This window comes from Lagopus leucura, unplaced genomic scaffold (genome assembly GCF_019238085.1).
Source record: "Lagopus leucura isolate 7727_CA_CO unplaced genomic scaffold, USGS_WTPT01 Super-Scaffold_760, whole genome shotgun sequence".
NCBI lineage: Eukaryota > Metazoa > Chordata > Aves > Galliformes > Phasianidae > Lagopus > Lagopus leucura.
The window spans coordinates 8,431,538-8,452,666 of NW_024962257.1; the positions used below are offsets into that span (position 1 = coordinate 8,431,538).

The following is a 21,129-nucleotide window of genomic DNA, read 5'->3' on the forward strand; positions in this document are numbered from 1 at the left end:
GCCGTGCCGGCTGTGCTGGGCCCGTGGCCGCTCTCCTCAGAGCGAGGGCGCCGGCAGCGGCGTCGGCCCGCGAGCGATCGGCGGCCAATCGCGGCCCGCCGCTCGCCCGCCTTCGACCAACCAGCGCGCGGCAGCCGTCGCGCCGGCCAATCCCCGCACGGCGCCGGGCCGCGGGTCCCGCGAGGAGAGGCAGGCGGATGGCGGCACGGAGGTTCGGGATGGAGAGAGCCCGCGGCTTTAGCACGGAAGGGGTGCGGGAGCTGCGCCTAGCGCGAGGACAGCTCTGACCCAGCCTCTCGTCGCCTCGGAGACCCTCACGCACCCTCACCGGGCGCAGCTACGAGCGCTTCCCGCCTCACGCGCGAGGTAACGCGCCTGCGGCCAGCGCCGGGTCAGCGTCGGGTCGATGTCCGGCAGCGCCCTGCCGCCCCGCGCCGCCAAGCTCTCACACGCCTGTCCGCCACGGTGGCTGTCTGACAGCCCGCAGGCAGGCTGCACGGGCACGGCGAGACGCGGCTCGGCCGCTCCGAACGCCACACACCGATCCCATCCCTCCGCGCACGACGCAGCTGCGTCCCTCAGCCGCTCCGCCCGCCGCGGTGCACGCCGGGGCCCGTAGTTGTTCCGTGGTTCCGGGGCTGGGCGGTTGCCGGGCTGCGCGCCCCACACCGGTACCGGGCGCTTGTCCCCTGCTGGGGCCAGGCGCGGGGCGGGGCGGCGCGGCACGAGTCGGGCTGCGGGCTGCCCGGCTGGGGGCCGTCCCTCGGGCTCCATAGCGACGCTGAGCTGCGGCGGTTTGTTGGTTTGTTGGTTAGTACTGTCGGTGGTGGGCTGGCCTGTGTGCCTGGTGCGGGGAGGCAGGCGCGCGGGGACGAGGCACGGAGCGCTGCCAGCCCTGTCGGCGTTGGGGCGGCTCTCGGTCAGCGCAGCGCTCCGCCGTCCTGACGACGTGTCTGTGACTGAGGCTGGCTTTGTGCTCTTGGTCTGTGCAGAATTCGTCAGGAAGCTGGCTTTGCCGCTGTTGCTGATGGTAGGAAAAAGGCTTGATTAATTGAGCTGTCTGATGTGGGATTTGTTTCCCCGATAACAGCGCTTCAGAACTGAAGGTGGAATTGGTTGTGGTGTTTTTCTTTCGTGGTCTTGGAAGTACAATAGGATATGTTTATTATCCGTGCTGTTTAGCTGCATGAAAATGGAGGACTACGAAACATTCTGTAAGAAGCATCTGTACAGAATCCAAGAGGCAACAAAAGGAGAAAACTCACCCGCTGTGTTGCACAGAAATGTCTCTCTCATTCAATTCCATGGAGTTCCAGTGCTCTCCCCTCTGGTAAGGCGTTTTTTTCTTCCCTGCCGTATTAACTGTGATTTTGTGGCTTTGATGTCCGTGTGTACCGACTGTCCTCAAGGTACAGCTCAAATGGAGCTGTATTCTGGCCTCTGCTTACTGCATTCTAAGCATCCTTAGCTTTAATTTTATAAGCTTAAGGAGTAATTTATTTTTTTTCTTGCAATGCCTGTTTGCTTTCATTTCTTGACATTTACTGTCTTTGTAAGGAGAGTGAAAATATTTGCAGTGTTAAATTGGTGAATGTTACTGCTTGGCTTTGTGTAATACCACATAGACACCCCAAGCATTGAATAATATGTGAGATTGTTTAAAAGTGAATAATGTGATAGTGGGAATAGGCAATACAGAGGTTGTTAAAAGACATTTAATTAAAACTTCTTTTGCATGTATTTGCAATTTCTAGAAATGTATTTCACAAGCTCATCAGTTACATTAAGTTGTTCCGTGCTTAATCCGAATAGAACCAAGCAGAAAGCTGTGGATAGTTTGTATCATAATGCAGCTGACTTCCTTGCTTTGGTGATGGGAAGTATGAACAGAGAGCGTTCCTGACAGCAGTCTCCAATGTGAGGATATACGTTGGAGGCTGAACACTGGATTGTAGTATTTTTCATCTACAAGTGCATGGATCTTTTCAGGTTTTGTAGAAGAAATGTGTAATCTGAGTAGAAGTACTTGACTTTGGAGAACCATTTTTGTAGATGAAGTTTTGTAGATTTAGTTTTGAATTTTATCCAAACTGCACATTCTCAGGTTGCAATTTGGAAGATTTTCTGATTCAGATTTTAATGGGGTTCTTTTACAAGGCAAGTGCAAGCTTCATAGACCTGATCAGGCTGAATGCAAGTGGGAAGATTGGTCACAGCGCTCTGCAGGATGCCACATCCTCACATCTCATAGAGGGCTGGGAAAGGCCTGTTCTGCAGTCCTGTATCATTTGAAGTTGGCATTGTGGAATGTAATGTTCGTACAAACTTTTATAAACAATCATTTAAATTAATAATTGTTAGCATATGTACCAGAAAAGCATTTTGTGCATCTGTATTAAAAAAAAAAAAAAAAAGTATTTTGTTAGAAAGAATCTGTTAAAGTTTGTCCAAGTTTCAACATAGATGGATGTACATATATGTATATAAAATTTGCATTTAGTGGTATAAAGTTTGTCTCTCACACCTTGTTCTGCAGCTGAGCTCTGAAAAGAGAAAGGAAATACAGCAGTATCGACAGAAAGCACTGGATCTGGAGACTTGGAAACAGAACTCCCACAAAAGAGCCTTACTGAATCGTGTTCAGGAGATTCTAGAAAACATTCAGGTAGGATTTGGACTAACTTCATAGCTTTAAAGGAAACGTCTCCTTGTGTGTGTTTTAAGTAAGGGCTGGGGTTTAGGTATTCTCTAATATAAACCTGAAATTAATAACAGTTAACTTTCAAGAACCAGCATTCAGTTAAGGTTAAGGTAGCATTCATTTAAGTACAGGTAAGACTTGCTGTAATCTGGAAATCAGAGATTTCAACCAAACTATGTGATATTTTTCAATTTTTACTTGCAGAACAGGAAAGTGTCTGGTATGAGTGATGTGAACACGTGGGATGCTGAGAATATCTGCCCCAGTTCAGACTCAAAAGCTTTAACTGATCTCACAGCTCTGTCAGGTGCCAACTTGCCATGTTCTCCTGAAAGGCATCGTCCTGTGCAGCTTGAAAAAAGCCAAGAGCTTTTGCCATCAGACTCTATGCAGCAAGTGACATCAGATGCAACAGAAGTAGGCAAACCAGCAGAAGAAAGTGTTCCTTCAAAGGAAAGTGGGAGTCGCTTCTCAGAAGATGTACCTTGTCCAAGGGCTGCGTCTCCTGACAGTGTGCAGAGCAAACTTGTGTCCCCTGCTTTGCAAAAGCAAGAGGGACAAGGAGTGCCACCATCTGACGAGGAAGTCCAAGATCCGTATGCAGTGAGTCTTCAGAACCTGATGAAAAAGTCTAGGGAGTACATAGAGAAAGAGCAAAGCAGGCGTAGCTCAAAAAGCAGTTCAAAGAAGAGTATGAATGAAAGCCATTCAGATAAAGAAAATGATGCAGTTAAAACATCGGATTCTGTGAAAGAGAGAGCGAAGCTTACAGGCAGAAGTTCCACTGCTGTGCCACTTGATAAACCCTGTCTTAATAAATCAAATACTCATATTCAAGGTGCCTCTACTCATACAGGTATGTCAACTTTATCCAGTTTCTCTAAAGTGGATATACCTATGAGAGTTGGAACACCCCCATTGGTGGATTCAGATTCAGATGAAGAATTTAAGAATGCTTCCACCATTGACCGTGACAGTAGCATTGTCAGGAGCCTCACAGGGTCATATAGCAAACTGCCAAGCCCAGAGCCAAGCATGAGTCCAAAAATGCACCGGCGGCGCCCAAGGCCTCTGTCAATGGGACACATAGTTATAAACAACCCCGTGAATGCTTACGAATTGAGTCCCAAAGGCAAGGGTAGAGCGATGGATTTAATTATGCAAGATATTGCTGATAAAAATAATGTGTCTGAGACAGTGCCCAAGTTCATGATGGACTTCAGTATGCTTTGCCCTAGCAGAGTTCCTGGTGTCATCAGGAGTTCTTCAGGTCCTTCCGACGGGTTGCTGGTTGGCAAACCAAACAGACATTCCTTTGGGCACCCAGAAGGCAAAGGGACGTTGTCTGCTGCAGGGGAAGGACAGGTAGTAATGGACAACAGAGGATTATATAAAGTAGAGACTGGTACTGTAGGTGCAAAGCTGAACGAGCCATTTTCCATCAATCAGTCTACAGTAACGCAGAAACTCCTAGCTGTGAACGAAACCAAAGTGTCCACTTTGCAAGAAAATACTAAATCTCCAGTAGAACTCAATAAATCTTACGATGTAGAAAGCCCATCCCCACTGCTAATGCAGAGCAAGAGTGCGTGCCAGCACATGGACACTCCGAGTGTTCCCCCAGCAAATGAACAGTTTACAGAAAACAGTTTTGAAAAGGTAAAACGTAGACTTGATTTGGACACTGACAACTGCCAGAAAGATAACAACCCCTGTGCTGGGACAGTTGGGATGGAGGAACAGGAGAAGCAATGGTTGCAAGAGCAGAAATATCCCGTGACGTCGGTTTACATTGCCAAGAATGCAGCCCCTGACTCAAGTATGGCAAAAGGTAAAAGATTTGCTGTGTTTGCTTGTTTTAAACTTCTCAGTTTAGATTGATTTCTTAATATTGTATTATAATCAAGTTTGTTATTATTGATGCTATACTGTTAATATTATAATTAATTGTAAAATTATAATTAAAATATTATAATTATTGGTGATTCTAAGTATGTATATATCAAAAGTGTTATTGTGTCAGTTATCTTTCTTTTTTTCAATAATCTCCTTGTTTCTCTAATTTTTAATTAATGACCAGCTCTGAACTCCAGCTTGCTACCTGAGCTGTGCTGACTGGCAGCAGGACGGACTGATTGCTTGTTTAGAATTCACTGATGGAAAGAAGTCTTACAGCTCTCTGTAACAAATACTTCATTGAATAATTTATGAAGAAGCATCAGAGGAAAAGTTTCTCAGAATTTTGTGGATTCTGTATTTATTCTCAGGGATATAATTTTAGGCAAAAAAAAACCAAACAAAACCCGCGTTCTCATTTAAATGTAGAAGTTTGAATTTAGTTTTACTAAGAACATAATTTCTTATTCTATTAGATTTAAAAAAGACTACTAAAATGAAAGATGCTTTGTGTAAGTTAAAATACCTTTTAATAGCGAGGTTGCAAATCATTATGTAGCTGCTTTCTTTCAGTTCAGGACTGTGTTACATTTGTGTGTGTCTATCAAGTCAAGCCAAAGTGGCACAAATAATTTTATTTTACTCATCACGTGCAGGTACTCTGTTCCCAGATCCAGATGTTTTACGTCCTTATTTTAATACAGGCTCTGTTGGTGTTACTGCTGTGCCATCCACATGCTTATCCCACAGAGAGCAACGTGCAAATGTTCTGAAGGACTGTTGTAACTGATAAGCTTCTTTGCAGTGCTTAATGGCAACTCGGTATAAAAAATGTCCTTTTTATTGAAGATGGGAATTACTCTTCTGAAGCATGTATGTCTGTGACAAACGATCACATATAAAATATTTAATGCTTGGTTCTTTGCAATGCATGTGTCTTCTCAGAAGAGATTTTGAAGACTAAAATGCTGGCGTTTGAAGAAATGAGGAAGAGACTCGAAGAGCAGCATGCACAACAACTGTCAATTCTGATAGCAGAACAAGAGCGAGAGCAGGAGAAATTGCAGAAGGTAAAGCAGAAAGAGGAAGAAGTCTGAGCTGAAGTCCCGTGTGTTGTTGTCAGGACCCAGGTGGTTTTGAAATGCACATTCTGTTTCTTTGCAGACTTAGAAAGCTAGTCTTACAATTGAACTTTTCTTTCATAGGAACTGGAGGAACAGGAGAGAAAGGGAAAGAAGATTGCTACAACAGAAATAGAAATTTCCAAAGTGAATATTAACAGTAGGATGGAGTTGGAGTGGAGAAAAAGTGAAAGTGGCTTAGTGGAAAGTGTGCAGTCTCAGCTGGAGACGATCCATAACGCAAACTCTACAAGCATTGGTAAAAACTGACTGCTAACACTAAACTAAGGGTAGAACGCAGATAAATGTTGTGGTACTGACTGTACCAGCTGCCCTAGGCTACCTGTGCTGCTGCCCTAGGCCACCTCTCACCTGTTCCATAAAATTATGAAAATGTGTTGTCTTGTTTCTTTTTTCCCATTGGTTTAGCTAATTGTGCTTTGAAATGAATTGAATATTCAGATTGCTTCTTTCCTGTAGTTGACTTCATACAAACAACATTGCTCCCTCTGAGCAGAGTTCTCGCTTGCTGGTTTTAACCTCTGTTTCTCATCAAACACAAATGGAAAACTGGTGTTTTAGCAGGTGAAGAGCAGAGGAACTTTGAGAATAAACCTGCTAAACTATATGATTTTGATTATTTATGATTCATTTTTAGGATCTATGTTAGCAGCATTAAACACTTCAAAACGACTTTCATTGAGATACTTTATGGATGAGATTTTGTGTAGCAACTTTAATATTAAGCAAGTGATTTTTCTCATGCTGTAGATGGATATTTTTTCTTCCAATACATAAATACTATCATCTAAAATGTGAGTAAAAATTGGAAGTCGCTCCGTTTCTGAATGCCAAAATGACTTCCTGTCTGTAGCTTAAGTTAATGTTTATGTGTGTGCTTGATACTTTATTTTTTATTTTTGGTTTTGGTTATTTTTGCACAGTGCTGCTTTATTTTTGCTCTTAAGCATAATGGCTGTGTGTGTACTTGCACACATAGCTATTACCTTATGGACAAAAATCTCTATGTTAAACTGTATTCTGCTGTGTGTGCAGGTTTTGCTCATGCTACATCACCTCACACCTTTACTTCAACAAGTGAAACTTCATTCTTTCTCTGGGGACCATCAGGCAGCGGAGTTCTAAAAACCTCAGTATCTAGGCCAAGTAACAGGATCAAAACCAGGTGGACCCAGGTAAGGGAAATAAGATACAGCTTAAAAAGACCTTCAGCTTTTGTAAGATTCTGGTAACTTTCTAGTAGCTGTGCAGTAGGAAATCTCACAGAGAAGCTCTGTGTCCCTTCCTATATCAGCTTAGATTACGTGGTAGAACTGTATGGTGTGTTTTTCTTGTGCAAAATGCAAAACACATTTTACCTCTAATCAACAGTTGTTTCTTACTTCAAAACTTGAATCACGTGACTTAAGAAATATTGGAAATTTAATTAAAGATATTTAAGAAAAAAATCTTCTGCTTTGTTTATTCAGTGTTTAGAAAATGCTTATTTTCTTTTAAGATTTTCACTCCAGAGATACAACTGAAGTTTGATAAGATAACGGCTGTGGCAAAGGGGTTTCTTACGCGTCGGCTCCTACAGACAGAGAAACTGAAACATCTCAAGCAGACTGTAAAAGTGAGATCAGCATCTTTACATTACGCAGTTTCTACTCCTGTTTTGGTTTTTCTTTTTTCTTCTTCTTCTTTTTTTTTTTTTCCCATCATGAAATCAGGTATTTTCTACAAAGAATTATACAAAGAATTTAGGCATGTCTGTCCCATGACCATGTTTGAGTGGTGCATTGCTTACTGTTATAAGGTTTAAGTCAAACAAAGCTGACCAGCCCTATCCATACAGTTTATGATGATCCATTGGTTGAAAAGGGTCATGCTTGCTGCTTCATCTTATTTCTCCTTCATCCCCAGGATACTATGGAGTTCATAAGAAATTTTCAGTCTGAAGCCCCATTAAAAAGAGGAAGTGTTTCAGCACAAGATGCATCCCTTCATGAAAGAGTAATGGCTCAGGTGATAAACTTTTATAAACTTATAATATGAACTTCATATAAATATAATAATATATAAATGAAATATATAAACTTTATATTCTTTTTTTTATAAAAAATGTAAACTTTTTTTTTTTTTTTTTGCTTTCCTAGGTGTTCTGCCTTTGTAAAAAGAAGTTACTTGTTTGTGTGCACTAACATAAATTGATAAAACGTGCATGGGGGCTTTGTTTAAAGGAACAAATTGGAGCTGGGTCTGTGATGAAAATATTCCAATTTCTGCTGACATGTTAAGCGAAATTTCTAATCTGTTTCATTCAGTGTTTAACTATTCTTTTCAGCTCCGAGCTGCTCTGTATGATATCCATGACATATTTTTCACAATGGAGGCATCAGAAAGAATGAACATTCTGCGTCACGATCGTGAAGTTCGTAAAGAGAAGATGCTCAGGCAGATGGTGGGTGATAGGCAAGAGAGTGTAACTGTTCCAAGATTTTAAGGAAGAAGATCTTAACTTTAGCCTGAATATGGTCTTTTTTAGGATAAAGTAAAGAGTCCAAGAGAGAGAGCAACACTTTCAACAGCTACACAGAAATCTCTGGATAGGAAAAAGTACATGAAGTATGTGCAGATCTCCTTTTGTGGTGAGGGGAGGGGGCCACAGGGTGATGAGGAAGAGTAGGAGATACTGAAAATAGGTTTTTGTGGGAACAGTTTCTTTGCAAAATAGTATATCTTTTAGAAAGTATTAACGAAAAAACCTTCATCAGGTGTGTGGTACGCTACCACTTGTGGTAGTTGAGTTTAACTTTTGAGAGACTTCTTGTCTCTGTGAGCAAAATGGTTGGTTTGTGTTTATGATGTACAAGATTTCAGTTTTGAAAAACAGTCCCCATGCTCTCAGCTTGTGGTAGATTTTTGCAGGTTATGTTATCAATCTTTTAAATCTTTTCAAAGTGCTTAGCAAGAGATGTCTTTGGTAGTTCCTTGAGGGTGTTTTTGGGACGGTGGCAGGCATTATCTGTCTCCTGCAACACAGTTGAGTAAAAAGCAGTAATCTGTAGAACAGTTATGGCAGTATAACATGCAGATGCTGCTTTCGTTGCTGTTTTTCTGGTTCTATTTCCATGTAAGACCTACATGATGATTTTGTAATTTAATTATATATCGTTGCTGTTGTTTTTCTAGGGCTTCAGAAATGGGAATGCCTAGTAAAAAAATAGTCATAAAACAAAGAAGTCCTGAGAGCCGGTGAGTGAAGGTTACTTTGTACATTGTGATTCTTTTAAAGAATTGTCTTAGAATGTTGGATCCTTTGATCTGTGTTACTGACTTGCTCAATTTATAATAGGAATGAAATCAGATTTGGTAAGGGCTGGGGAAAAAGCTAAAAATTGTTTTTTTCAATGTCAGTTCAAAAATAATTTCTTTATGGCTTTAACTCTGTGCTCAGGTTCCAGGTTTCTCTCAGATACACTGTTACTAACTCTTAAGCTTCATTTTGACACCAGTACCTTTCTTAATAGCCTTTATAATGTTAAATGTTCACTTTAGAAAGCTGTCAGAAAATAAGTGTCTATCTCTCTTGGAAAAAAGTTATTGCTTCTAGTTTGTGCAGTTGTTAACTTGGATCCCAGAAATGACAGTACTCAGCACTTGCTGTTAAGAGAGGGGCTGCTGCCTTACTGCTTTTTCTGCTATGACAACTCAGATACCTGGCATCTCTTAAAAACATTTCTTATTCCATGATTATCTGATAGTTCTGAAGATGTGCTATCTAATTGTATAGTTTAGTCTACAATGACTTGTTAAAATGCATCAACGCTTTTTTTTCCTGTATGTTTTATCAATGACTATAAACCCAAGGCACTTTTGAGGAAAGTTTTTTGTGGCTGCTTTTTTTAGTTTCTTTGCTTTAAAGAACAAGTGAAAACAGTAATTTTATTCAGGAATTCTAATGCCTGGCACTTTTGCATGCATCATCTGTGTTATGTAGCCTTTCAGCCATTCTGAAAGTCGCTATTCGGAAGATGATGCATAATTCAATATTCTTTCTAAGATTTATTTTATTTTTTTTTTAAGCAGGGAAAAGGTACTAACAGAAATTGTTTGTGTTTTGACAGAGTACTTCAGCCAAATCAAGGACAGAATGCCCCAGTTCATAGATTACTTTGCAGACAAGGGTAAGGACACAGCATGTTCCTAGCCTAAGGTTAAAAGTAAATGTAAAATGCAAGAACACATTAATTTCTACACAGTACTTACATTTAATGGTACAACTGTTGTTTAAAGGCAAAATGATTCTTACAGTATTTTGAGAGAGTGGTAAAGCTTTGTTGTACCTTACACTGCAAGAAAGTTATTTAGTGTTACCATCTCCTTGTGTATTGTCTCCATTTACACTGTTTTGACATTTCTATTTGTAACACTCATTCCATGAAGCTTTGCTTCCCCTTAATGAAACATTTGTATTTTCAAGTACAGGCTGTAATGCCACAGCGTTGGAAATGAATCCATTTCCTGAGCAGAGATTTTAAAATATGTACATGGGGAAATATTCTGCTATTTACTCTATCTTCTTAAGTATAATTTCAGTAGGAATTGTACACATACTTAGGAGGATACTATATAGGACAGTGTAAAAGTGATTTCATGCCTAACAGTTTGCTAGTATCTTTATGTTGTTGGATACAGTCTTTCAGCTTTGATGCAAGTGACTTATTAACTCTTTTATATTTAATTAGAACCCCTAAGACCTCAATGAAGGGGGTTGAGCAAAATAGAAAGAAGGCCTCAGAGAGCAGAGTGTCTAACAAGGCTGTTTCAGGTGTGTAGAAAATTGGTGCTTGGATCGTATAGTAAATAAGTTCCAGTGTCAAGAAAAACTGAGTGGGGGATTTCTTCTTTTCTTTTTCTTCTGCACCTGCTTTGCTGTGTCTTAAATCTAACCTATCTCTTTGGACATGTGCTGATAACTTCACCATCCACTCTAAGATTCTATAAACATAGTGTATAGAATGTACTTTATAGCTCATTTGCTTTCACTCACCAGATGCCCAACCATTAAAAAGTTTTGCCAGAAATACTCACTGTAACTGTTTGGGAAACTAATAGCAGTCAAACTGGTGGGTTGGAATCATATTGCCATCGTATTTCTGTACGTGTATAACTTCTCCTTTCAGTAGGCTTTGTTTTGAAGATAGGATAGTTTGGGAAGACTTAGCAGTGGGCATTCCACACTCACAGTCTTAGACTGCCATTTATTCTGTAGCATCTTACAGAACGCGTGAACCTCAAAGAGACAAATTCAGAAGTGGAATCTTCCTGAGCTTGTATACAGAGATTACTGATAGGTTACTCTTTTTAATAAGTAAGTTTGATAGTAGTGCCAAACCTCTATGATTAAACCTGCACAGGCATGAAGAGAATAAAACACAATGAAACAGCAATTATTCAGTTGCACCCAGTGACATTACTGAAAAATTAACAAAGATGGGAAACAATCTCTCCTGAAATATAAGTAAGAATTTTATGTAATATATGAGTAGCAGACAAAATTAACTGTAAGGCAGTTGTTATCTACGAGTTTGACAAAAACAGTCAACTCTTCCAGTTAGAGTGTTAAAGAAGTTGTAGGAGAGTAGTAGTGCAAGGATGTGCAGTATCGAGTTTAGAGTTAATTTTTGGGGAACACAGATCTCTTCTAATTGATGCTGAATCTATAATGATATGTGGTGTTCTTTACATTTCGATCTGGCATCAGACATCCAGTTAAAACATTCTCTATCACTCTTCTGTGTTGGCCATATATATGTGTTGCTTTATCAAGTCTCTGAGTTTCCCTTAGCTGTAATTATGCAAGTCATGATAGTTGATAGTAGGTAATGGAAGGAATCTTCTGGAGCACACCTCTGAATTTCTCGTTACCTTTCTTACTGTGTTTGTTGAGTAACTGGAAAGCTACTTAATGCCTTCCTTATGATCATCTTGGAACTTAAAATAGATCAATATTGTGCTGTCTAGTATGATTGTACAGCATAGCCTCAGTTGGTGTTTGGACATCGCATGTGTACTGTGGTATAATACCAGTACTTCCATGTGCTCTTTTATGAATAGATTGGACTGCTGTGTTAAGTGAGTAGGAATACATTCTGAAATTATTAGACAGGGAATGCTTGGTGTGAAAGAAATCTGCATAACTTCGCACAACGAAAAATACCTTCAGTTGAATACATTTATATGGGATGTGGTTTTCTCTATGGATAAAATTTGAATAGGGAAAGGCTTTGCAATATGTTGAACAGTTGTTTTTAGAACCTTTTGTTAGCAACTTTAAAAATCTGGTCTTAGTCAAGAAATCTTTTCTAGAGAGGTTCTTGAGAGTCATCTGTAGCGAGGCAGCAATTTCTGTCTGAAACTAGAGACAGAAACTGTAATTTTAAGTCAATCTATAAATAAAATGGAAATGCAAAATAAGTGTGTATTCTTCTCTCATTTTAGTAGAACTTGCACAAATCAGAAAATGTAGACTCACAGCAGTGGTTTGACAGTACAGAATCATAGAGTCATAGAATGGCTTGGGTTGGAAGGGACCTAAAAGATCATCTAGTTCCAGCTCACCTCCAGAGGCTTACTTCTGTGTGTAACTATGCCAGTTTGCAATATTCCTAACCCATAGTATTTCTATTTCATTTCTTGTCCTTACTTGTCCCTGACTCCCAGTTAAATTGTGCTTGTTAGAGGAGTAAGGAGCTGTGAGGTCACAACTTGAACTGTGATTGAGCACCTGGGGAAGGGCTGTGGCTGTCTAGGGAGCAGAGGGGATGGTTTGCACCTGTGCTCCCCAGGTGACCTTAAAGGGTGGAGTCCCTCTTCCTCTGAGATGCCCAGCTCAGATAAGGGCTGGGCACTGGAAAGAGAGCTTCTCTTGGACTTGGGCTGCTTCCTGAGGAGTGCTTCTTGTTCAGAAATCCCCTTCGCCAGCTGAGTGAGTTCAGGTCTTCTTTTTGTATATGGCTGTTGGCCTACCCATGCATACTTTGCCTGGTATTGCCAAGAACATGCCAGAAGCAGTTTCACTGCTTTGTGAGCAGAACAGAGTTGTGCTAAGCAGGGCATTTAATGTGGTGTTACAAAGAAGGTGATTGAGATCAGCCTGCTGCTGCCACTGTGCCTTCCCACCTCGTTTATTTCTGCCCAGTCTGAGTAAGTGTTCAGTGACAGATATAGTGGGGCATTAGGCACAGAGTATTTGGGCAGTAGCAGTGCTGAGCCAAGCGTGATCTTTCTGTGTGCTTCTCCAGCCTGAGCAGGGAGCAGATGGCCTGAGTGAGAAATGTGTGCTGCCAAATGTATTGGTGTTTCACACAGTGCTTCTGGGGGCATCAGGTTTATGGTGTGAGAGCAGCAGGGTGATTACATGACTGAGAAGAAGAGGTTATTTGCCCTGGCACAGTAAAATGGTGGGTAATTGTTGTGTCCAGAAAAGCTGTAACCCTTCTCAGTAAAGCTGACTTCTTTAATTTCCTAGTCTAGATTCCCTATATTGTCTGTTTCTCTCTGCATTTAAATAGATTAGCTCTATGTACAGTTAAATAAGTTTATCTTAGGGAAGGATAAATTGATGTAAAATTAAACTCGTGTAACTGTTATAAATTAAAAACAAAAAAAAAACAAAAAAAAAAACAAAACCAACTTAATTCCTATAAGATTTAGTTATCTGGTGGGTGGAGGGAGGAAACTGACTTGAAATATACCTATTTATTTCGTAATGGTAAAAATTGTACCCTTATTTTCTCTATGTGACATTTCTATATGACTTGGAATGCACACAAGGAGAATTAAGAGTAGCATTAAATCCCTGATAAACCATCATACCTGTCATCCTGGTTCGTTGTATGGGATCGCAGGTGAGCTGAAGAACACAGCACTGAAGAGTGTTGGGCCACTGAGGATTCCTTTTTGTATAGTAGGAAACAGTGTTCAGTTGTGAAGGGTTCCTGTGATGGTAAGGTCTCTCGGGCATTTCCAAAGCTGCTTTGCACTGTGCTGAACACAGCTCTTGGGCACCTGTAAGTGACTACTGCAAGTCTGGCAAAAAGGAACTGGAAATTGTAAAAAGCACCGGCACCTACTTTGTTATGCTCACTTAATTGCCTGAGAACTTTCTTTTCCATGGCTGTCTTTCATTTCCACTGCTCTGCACCATGTGATGTGATGTTCACTGCTTTGTATAAATGTTTGCTCTCATTACTAGGCACTCAGTACCTGCTTGAACCTAAGGAATGCTGAACTGTGTGACTTCTTAGCAGCCTGCAGTGCTAAAGCCTTATTACTGGAAGAAACTTGTGCTGTGCACAGTGTAATATGCCTTTCTAAAGATCTGTTTGTTACATGTGGAGAGATGTTTATTTTATTTTCTCAAGTAGTTCTCTTTTCATACAGCCTTTGCCTGGTGATATTATTTGTGCTGCACTTCTAATTCTGGTTGTATTTATTAACATATGGAAACCTACAGCTGTTCCTTTGAAAAGACAGTTCAGTTTTATTAAGATTTGAGTATTCTCTGGCATATGTTTCTAACTCCTTTTTCATAGGTTGTTGAGTTCTCTTTAGGCTTAACAGTTAAGTTACTATGAAGTTGTAGCTATCTGCTAATGTTACTGATAGCTATAGCTCTCAAAGGAGGATGCCTGATGCAATGTAATTTAAGGTGTGCAAAGTAATTTCGATCAACAATTCCTGTAATTTTCTACCAGAGAGGTTTTGGCAAGTGGAAACTTAATGAAGGTGTGGTGAGTGCAAGATTTGGTCCCTATCTTCTGTTTAAATCATGTAAGAGATCTGCAGGAAGACAAGGCTGCTGTTGTGGCAGCACATGTGCACCTTGTTTTGGCCACCTCACTGTGTCCATTTCTCAGTTCTGGAGCCCTCTTTCTCAGTTTTAGCCAGGACTTCTTTGCATTTTTAGCTGCTTGTAGAAAGTTGGATCACATGATGAAGGAGGAAAGGAGTTATGTGTGAAGGGAAGGAACTTTGTATTTTGCTAATGCCTTACACTTGCTTCCCTTTTGCTTCTGTGCACTTTTATGCTGATGCTGAAGTTATTCAGACTGGCAGCTGCTATGCAGATGGAAGAACAGGTGCAACAGAAGAGAGATCTGTATGTGTGGATGTTGAGGAATAGAGTTTAGGCCAATGTCCCAAAGAAATCAGAATGAAGATGATTAGAAGTAACTGGAAGACCTGTAATGCTAACTTCCTATGCTTTGCATTATTCTTGCTCTGTCTCAACTTCTCTTTGTTTATTCATAGGGGAGGTGGAAAAGGAAAGCTTGTCTTAAACATTTGACTTTGTATTGTATTATTAAATTGGTATTTATATATCATTTTAAAAAATACTTTAATCACATTGTCTTGGTAAAATTACAAACAGACTTATCTTAAAACTTCTGAATTATAGTTGTAGATGTTTTAGAGTAGTGGAAAAATGGCTATTTTCTTCTTTGATAAGTGTTCTGTAATATGTTGTTACTTGCAAACTTATAAGTAGTTTTATTAACCTGTTTTACTTCAGCATTTGTAAGGCATTTCAAATGTAACACAAGGAAAACTCCTTTTAAAAGCAGATACTAAATATATAACAATGCCTTAATGTTGTATTATTAGCTATTTCTGTTGGATATTCTTGTTGCGAAGGTCAATATTATCAACTGTAAGAGGTACTTTCTCCTTCTGTTTTTAGGAGCATATGCAGGAAGAACCCAAAGAAAGAAGCCAAATGTTGTGACAATTTAAGACGACAGCACTCACTAGGATGAACAGGCTGTTCTTTGGTGATGGTATTCTCAGCACTGATCCATAAATGCATAGTTACTTTTTGAAGTGATAAGCCTCCTTTGTCTTTTTCAGATGAGGACATATTAATGCAATCATATTGAAGTAATGAAGAGCTGTAAAGCTCTAACCCTGTGTGAAAATTGCATGTTAAAAGTTGTGTATGCAATAGTGTGCATATATGAGATCCATAATGTTATTCAAATAAGACCACAGAGCATCGTTAAGTTAATTTGGGACATCATATGCTCTAACTTTGTATCTTCAACATGACTTTTGTGTTATTTAAGATGGCAATTTCTCTGTATGGTTTGCCACAATAAGAAGTCATGCACATGTAGTTTTAGTTTCTCACCATATACTGAAAGCAGAAAGGGGAAAAAAAAAACAACCTTAAACAAAACTGAACTCTTCAGTCTGAATTTGTCAGCAGCTGTTCTGAATGTATTTGTGTGAATGCAGTTACATCACTTCATGTATTAATGGCCTAAATTTGTTGCAATTGTGCTGAGTTGGAGAGGCACGGATCCAGCCAGGTGTACTTCCATTCTCTGTAGAAACTGCACATTTATACACATGATAAATCAAACCACTGTGCTGGATGTCCTGGGATTTTCTTTCCTTGCTATCTGTGGCATTTCCTTATGGAAACAGCTTTTGGGCTGGATGAAGAGAAGCGTAATGTTCAACAAAAATTTGAGAAGGCAAGATTTCAATTGTTTTACCGTTTCAGACTTGCACACAACTGTCTAATAATTAATATGCCTTATGTTTTGTTTATGACAATTGCCATTTTTCTAAGCAGTTTCTCTTATACCATTATCTAACATCTCTTATATTGAAATGAAGTCATGTTTCCTGATTTCAAGGGGAAGAAAATCCTTACCAAAATCCTGCGAAAACACCCATCCTTAAGAAAATGGAATGCTGAAAGATGCTTGTATTTTGCCTTGATCGTCATACTGATGGGTGTTATGCTTCACCCTGAGGGGAGCATAAGTCTGGAAGTTTATTTATGTCTCTAAGGATACAACTTTCAGACAGGATAGGTTGTTAACATCAGAAGTGAGCAGAGAGAAGCTTGGCTATTGCAGTCTGTGCAGTGCTGTTTTTTGGTTTTCTGTTAGAGTCGTACTAGGAAACTGATCACCTGAAGGGGAAGGAATCAAAATAACTTCACAGTGTCAATACAGTGCAACACAGTGGGGCCTGTGTAACATTTTCTCACTGATATGAGGAGAAAGAGTGATCAATAACATAATTTGCAACCACTATAAAAAAAGAACATTAACAGTAGGATGAAGAGAGTATCTGCAGGGACAGTGGTGAATTAGCTGGCGTGGTTGTGGCAGTAGTTGTGAGTTGCACCAGTAAGTCTGTCTTCCACAGCTGGTGACAGTGTTAAATGTTTCTAACAGGTGATACCAAATTGTATACTTACAAATCTGAGGCAAAAGGCTGCTGAAAGGCTTTGGAGGTAGATGCTGCTTGGCAGCTCTGCTGTGGCTCTAAGGTGGGTTCCCTGCTGGTGTAAATGCAAAAGCTTACACCAGTAAACTACCTGCTGCCCTCATATCAATTTGGTGATTTTCTTTTTTAAGAAAAAAACTGCAATCCAAAAAATGCCTGATGTGTTTCCTGCTTATCCAGCAGTCATCAAATGTCTGCTTTGGCTCCCACCTTTCCTGTGTTTGGATTATCACAGGATGGGAGTAGAAAACATCTGAGGGAAAAGGACGGAGTGTGACCTGTGTCACAGGTGACACAAAAGCCTGCTGTGGTTTTATCAGTGCTAAGGGTTGGTGTATTTAAAGGCTGTTTTATATGCTGTCTGTATTGTTAGAATAGGTAGTGTGTTGATATAAAAGTAGTGTTAGTAAATGTGAGTGCTTCCCTCCAGGTTTCACATCTGAACCTCTTACTTCCAGCATGTTTCTGGTCTGTGTAACAAGGTGTTGCACTGCAGTTGTTTGTTTGAACTTTCATGAGGCCTTTCTCTTGACAAGTGCCAGAATTTGGTTTTGTACTTAGTATGTTTATTTATACATATTTAATTTTATCTGATTTTATTTTGTGTGTGGTTGTAATATCATCATAAAAGTGTATTTATTTTTGTACTTTCCATTTTCACCTGGCTTGCTTTTTTTTCTTAAGCATACTACACAATAAACTTGCAATCTTTAAAAAGACTTCCATTTTTCTAAATTGTTCCTCTGGGTTGAAAAATCCTGCCATGTAAAATAAAGCTGTTCTCTGGAGCTTTGTGTTTTTATTTTTTTCCCTCTGTAAGGCAGAAAGTTGGTTTAGGACAGCTTGCTCCTGGCTTGGTAAGATCACGTTGGGTATTTTGATGCTCCTTATTCAGAGGAAGGAGTGGCTGAGGAGAAGCAGTGCCCGGGGGTGGCACTGCTGGCCTGCAGCACGGCGGCTGTTGGGGCAGGGCTGGGGGTGCTGCAACGTCCTACAGCGATCTCTGTGAATTCAGTTTTTTCTGCCAACAATGGCACTTCCCTTTGGTATCTGTCAGAGCTGCCAGCAGTAAACTGTGTTGTTTTGGGAAGCAGCTGCCCTGTGTGTTTGTGTGCATTCGTCAGTTCCCTGTTTTCCAGCACTACTCCCCCATGTCATTAGAGGAATTCACTTTGTATGTTGATGTGTTGTGAGAGATACGGGAATGTGTGAGCCGCTCACTTTTAAAACTGTTACTAGTGCTATCCAGGGCAGTTGTACATACTACATGTGTACTGATTTATATAAAACTAATCAAACTACCCAATAGTAGTAATGGAAAACTTGGTACTAATGTCAGTATGGGCACTTCTGTGTTCAGGCTGGTAGCATTCCTGAGTCTTGACTACTTGGGGTGCTTACCAGAACAATCTAGTTTCTAATGATAGCCTGACATAACTGCACTGCTGTTCTAAATTACCTTGTTGCTTGTACTTAAGGCAGACTTCATCCAAAAATCCATCAGAGAGGGAATTTCTGAGATAGTAAACCTGTTTTTCCAGGTGTCGCCTGCTAGTTGGTGCTGCTGTGTGTGGTAGCTTCAGTAGTAGAGGTAGATCCACTGTATCTTCTGGTGGTGTAATGAGAATACCAGGAATAACCACGTCCAAAGAGTTTATGCCTTCATATGCAACTGTCATTCTGCCATTAATGTTTAAAATAATGAGTTGGACTAGGAGCAGGGAAGTTTAGGCAGCCCAAGGAATCTTACTGACTTGCTGACCTATCTGAGGAAAAATTCCCAAACCATAATCATAGATATGCTTCATATTCTAAGGGCTTCATATTCTAAGGGCTTTTTTAGGGAATAGATGAAAGCTATCAGCTCCTAAGTTAATAATAAAAAAGTACTTGGCTCAAATGCAAATCCATTTCTTATTTATGCTCAGGACTTCTCTGATTTTTACACTTGCACCAAAAGTGAAAAGTTTTCTCTAAAAATAAGTGAAGAACTCTGCTTGATGGCTTTCACCTCCTCATACAAGTAGATCTTCTTTCCTAGTGCTTGACATTCTCTCTGAAACGCGTGAGAAGGAAACCACTGGAACTATGAGGACAATGCTGGGAGAATTGCTCTAACTTGAAGATAAGCATTTCCACTGGACAGCCAGGAAATTCTAAATTATTTCATTACCCTTAAGACTTTGCTTCATAGATTTCTAATTACAGACAAATTAATGTTTGGTAATAACACAGCACACTACTGTCCCCAAACTGTAGTTCATGAGTTTAATGTAATTGGTCTAGGGACCCGTATGAAACAGTCAAATTTACAGAGCTTTCAATTACAAGCTTAATAGAAGTGTCTGATGTTCAAGAAACCTTAATCATCAGCAGTAGTCTGCTAATACTGATAAGGTGTGTTTCAGGTTTAAAGTATTTAGTGGAGGAACACCTGTGTGTATCGTCAGAGAAGAGAGATTGGTTTATTGCTGCTTTGTGTAATTCTGTGTAATGAAGAGAAGCAGAAAGCAAACAAAAAGGGAAATTAATTTCAAGCCATCAGGAAGTTTTATGTTCTATTTCATAGAGTGAAATAATTTGAACAAGAATGCACTGAACAAAGAATGAAAATGTTAAGCTTTCTTGCTATTGGAAGGTAATAGTCCAACTGGTTTTTGAACAAGCCTGGTGATGAATAGGGGATTTTTTTTACCTGCAGAATTTGCATATAGCCTTAAATCTTGATTGTGATGAAACAGTTGCCCATATCAGCTATTTTAAGATCAGAGGCATTTCATTACAATGGAATTCTGGCACTTAGCTTTATGCAGTTTCTGCTTGGTTCTTTGCTCTGTCATTTTAAATTGAGTTTCTTTTGATCTGTGTAAATAAATCAGAGAGAGCCCCGAGGCACCAGTGCAGAAAGGGAGTATTTCTTCTGCTGTTAAATTTGAATATCACTGCTGTTTCTTTGTACTTTTAGCTTGCCACCGCTGGCTGCAGAGCTTTCCTCAGCAAGGTCTGTTTGGTACAGATGTGAGACCCAATCCTTGTTTCCCCCATCCTCATGTTTGCCTTTAGTTCTGTAGCCTGTGTTAAGTGATGTTTTCCAGCACTGGCAGCTGCCCTGTGAGAAGTGAGGGGATAATTTAAGCAGTTTAAACTGTAATTCAATTGTATTCAATGTATTATTGAATAAGATGTTTAAGGAGACATTTACCAGGGGCTGTAGCTGTTCTCAGTTGTCTGAATGGCTCAGTCCCTCCTCCTTAAGTGCCTCTCTGGCCATGCATTGCCTGCTGCGTTGCTGCTGAAAAATTGTATAATGATACTGACAAAGAAGTATTACTCCATAAACCAGCTCTGGGCAAATAAAGAGCCTGAAAGCAGTTATTTAGAGGCTGATTTCTTAGTCATACATTTTTACCAAGAGGGAAAAAAAAAAAAAAGCAATAGCGCTGTTACATAAACATTCATTGCAAATAGTGATGTGTTAAAGGCAGGTAGAGAACAGGGTACCGAATAACAGAAGGGGGTTTTCCACAGCAGTTTTTACCCACAGTGTGGGTTAACTTCTCCATTCCCAGCAGCCTGGTTGGATCCCTGCTGCTCCCGCGGGGCAGGGGCCGCGCTCGCGTTCCGAACTTGCCGTGCCGATGTGCTCCGTTGGAACGCACGGCACGCAGCGCAGAGCAGGTGCTGCTATCCGTGTCTCCTCCAGGAGATGGACGTAACGGGGCACCAGCGGGCTCTTGGTCACCTTTCCCGTGGCTGCAGCGAAGATTTGGGCTGTAAAGGACAGCACAGAACCCCTGTAGGCAACGGGGACTGAAAGCGTGTCGGTGTGAACGTGGGTTCGTCAGTTTGGCTGAGACGCAGAGGAAGGCAGCGGAAGCAGGTTGCGTTTGCTTTTCCTTCCCGTGACGAAGGCAGGGTTTTTGCGGCACCGCGTTGATTCGAGTCAAGCGTTTCATTTGCACGCCTACGGGACGCTCCTCCGCAGCCGTGAGCCCGGGCCGCCCGTGCCGGAGCAGAGGTCCCGCGGTTCCAGCGCCCGCCCCCCGGCCCCGCCTCCCTCCGCCCAGGGCCGCCGCGGTTTCCCTTCCGGAGTCACCG

At 40.7% G+C, this 21,129-nt stretch overlaps 1 protein-coding gene and 1 long non-coding RNA gene across 4 annotated transcripts; one reads left to right on the top strand and one right to left on the bottom strand.

Moving 5' to 3' along the window:
* The first annotated feature begins 204 nt into the window (after positions 1–204).
* On the top strand, positions 205–17,751 carry CCP110 (centriolar coiled-coil protein 110). 3 transcript variants are annotated; one of them, XM_042864565.1, is made up of 15 exons: positions 205–366; positions 1,183–1,330; positions 2,537–2,665; positions 2,906–4,532; positions 5,543–5,667; positions 5,803–5,977; positions 6,775–6,914; positions 7,238–7,354; positions 7,645–7,746; positions 8,066–8,182; positions 8,267–8,346; positions 8,914–8,976; positions 9,849–9,908; positions 10,470–10,552; positions 15,470–17,751. In XM_042864565.1, the coding sequence occupies exons 2-15, from the start codon at positions 1,187–1,189 to the stop codon at positions 15,520–15,522; spliced, it is 3,015 nt and encodes a 1,004-aa protein (XP_042720499.1). In that variant the 5' UTR covers positions 205–366; positions 1,183–1,186; the 3' UTR covers positions 15,523–17,751. The 3 variants fall into 3 exon arrangements, with proteins under 3 accessions (XP_042720499.1, XP_042720498.1, XP_042720500.1); XM_042864564.1 differs by lacking the exon at positions 205–366 and adding an exon at positions 727–810; XM_042864566.1 differs by lacking the exons at positions 205–366; positions 10,470–10,552 and adding an exon at positions 727–810.
* Positions 17,752–19,566: 1,815 nt separating this feature from the next.
* On the bottom strand, positions 19,567–21,067 carry LOC122176216. Its single transcript, XR_006177650.1, has 2 exons — positions 20,234–21,067; positions 19,567–20,140 (listed from the first exon to the last, which is right to left on the bottom strand). It is a non-coding gene; the product is annotated as an uncharacterized LOC122176216 (long non-coding RNA).
* Positions 21,068–21,129: the final 62 nt, after the last annotated feature.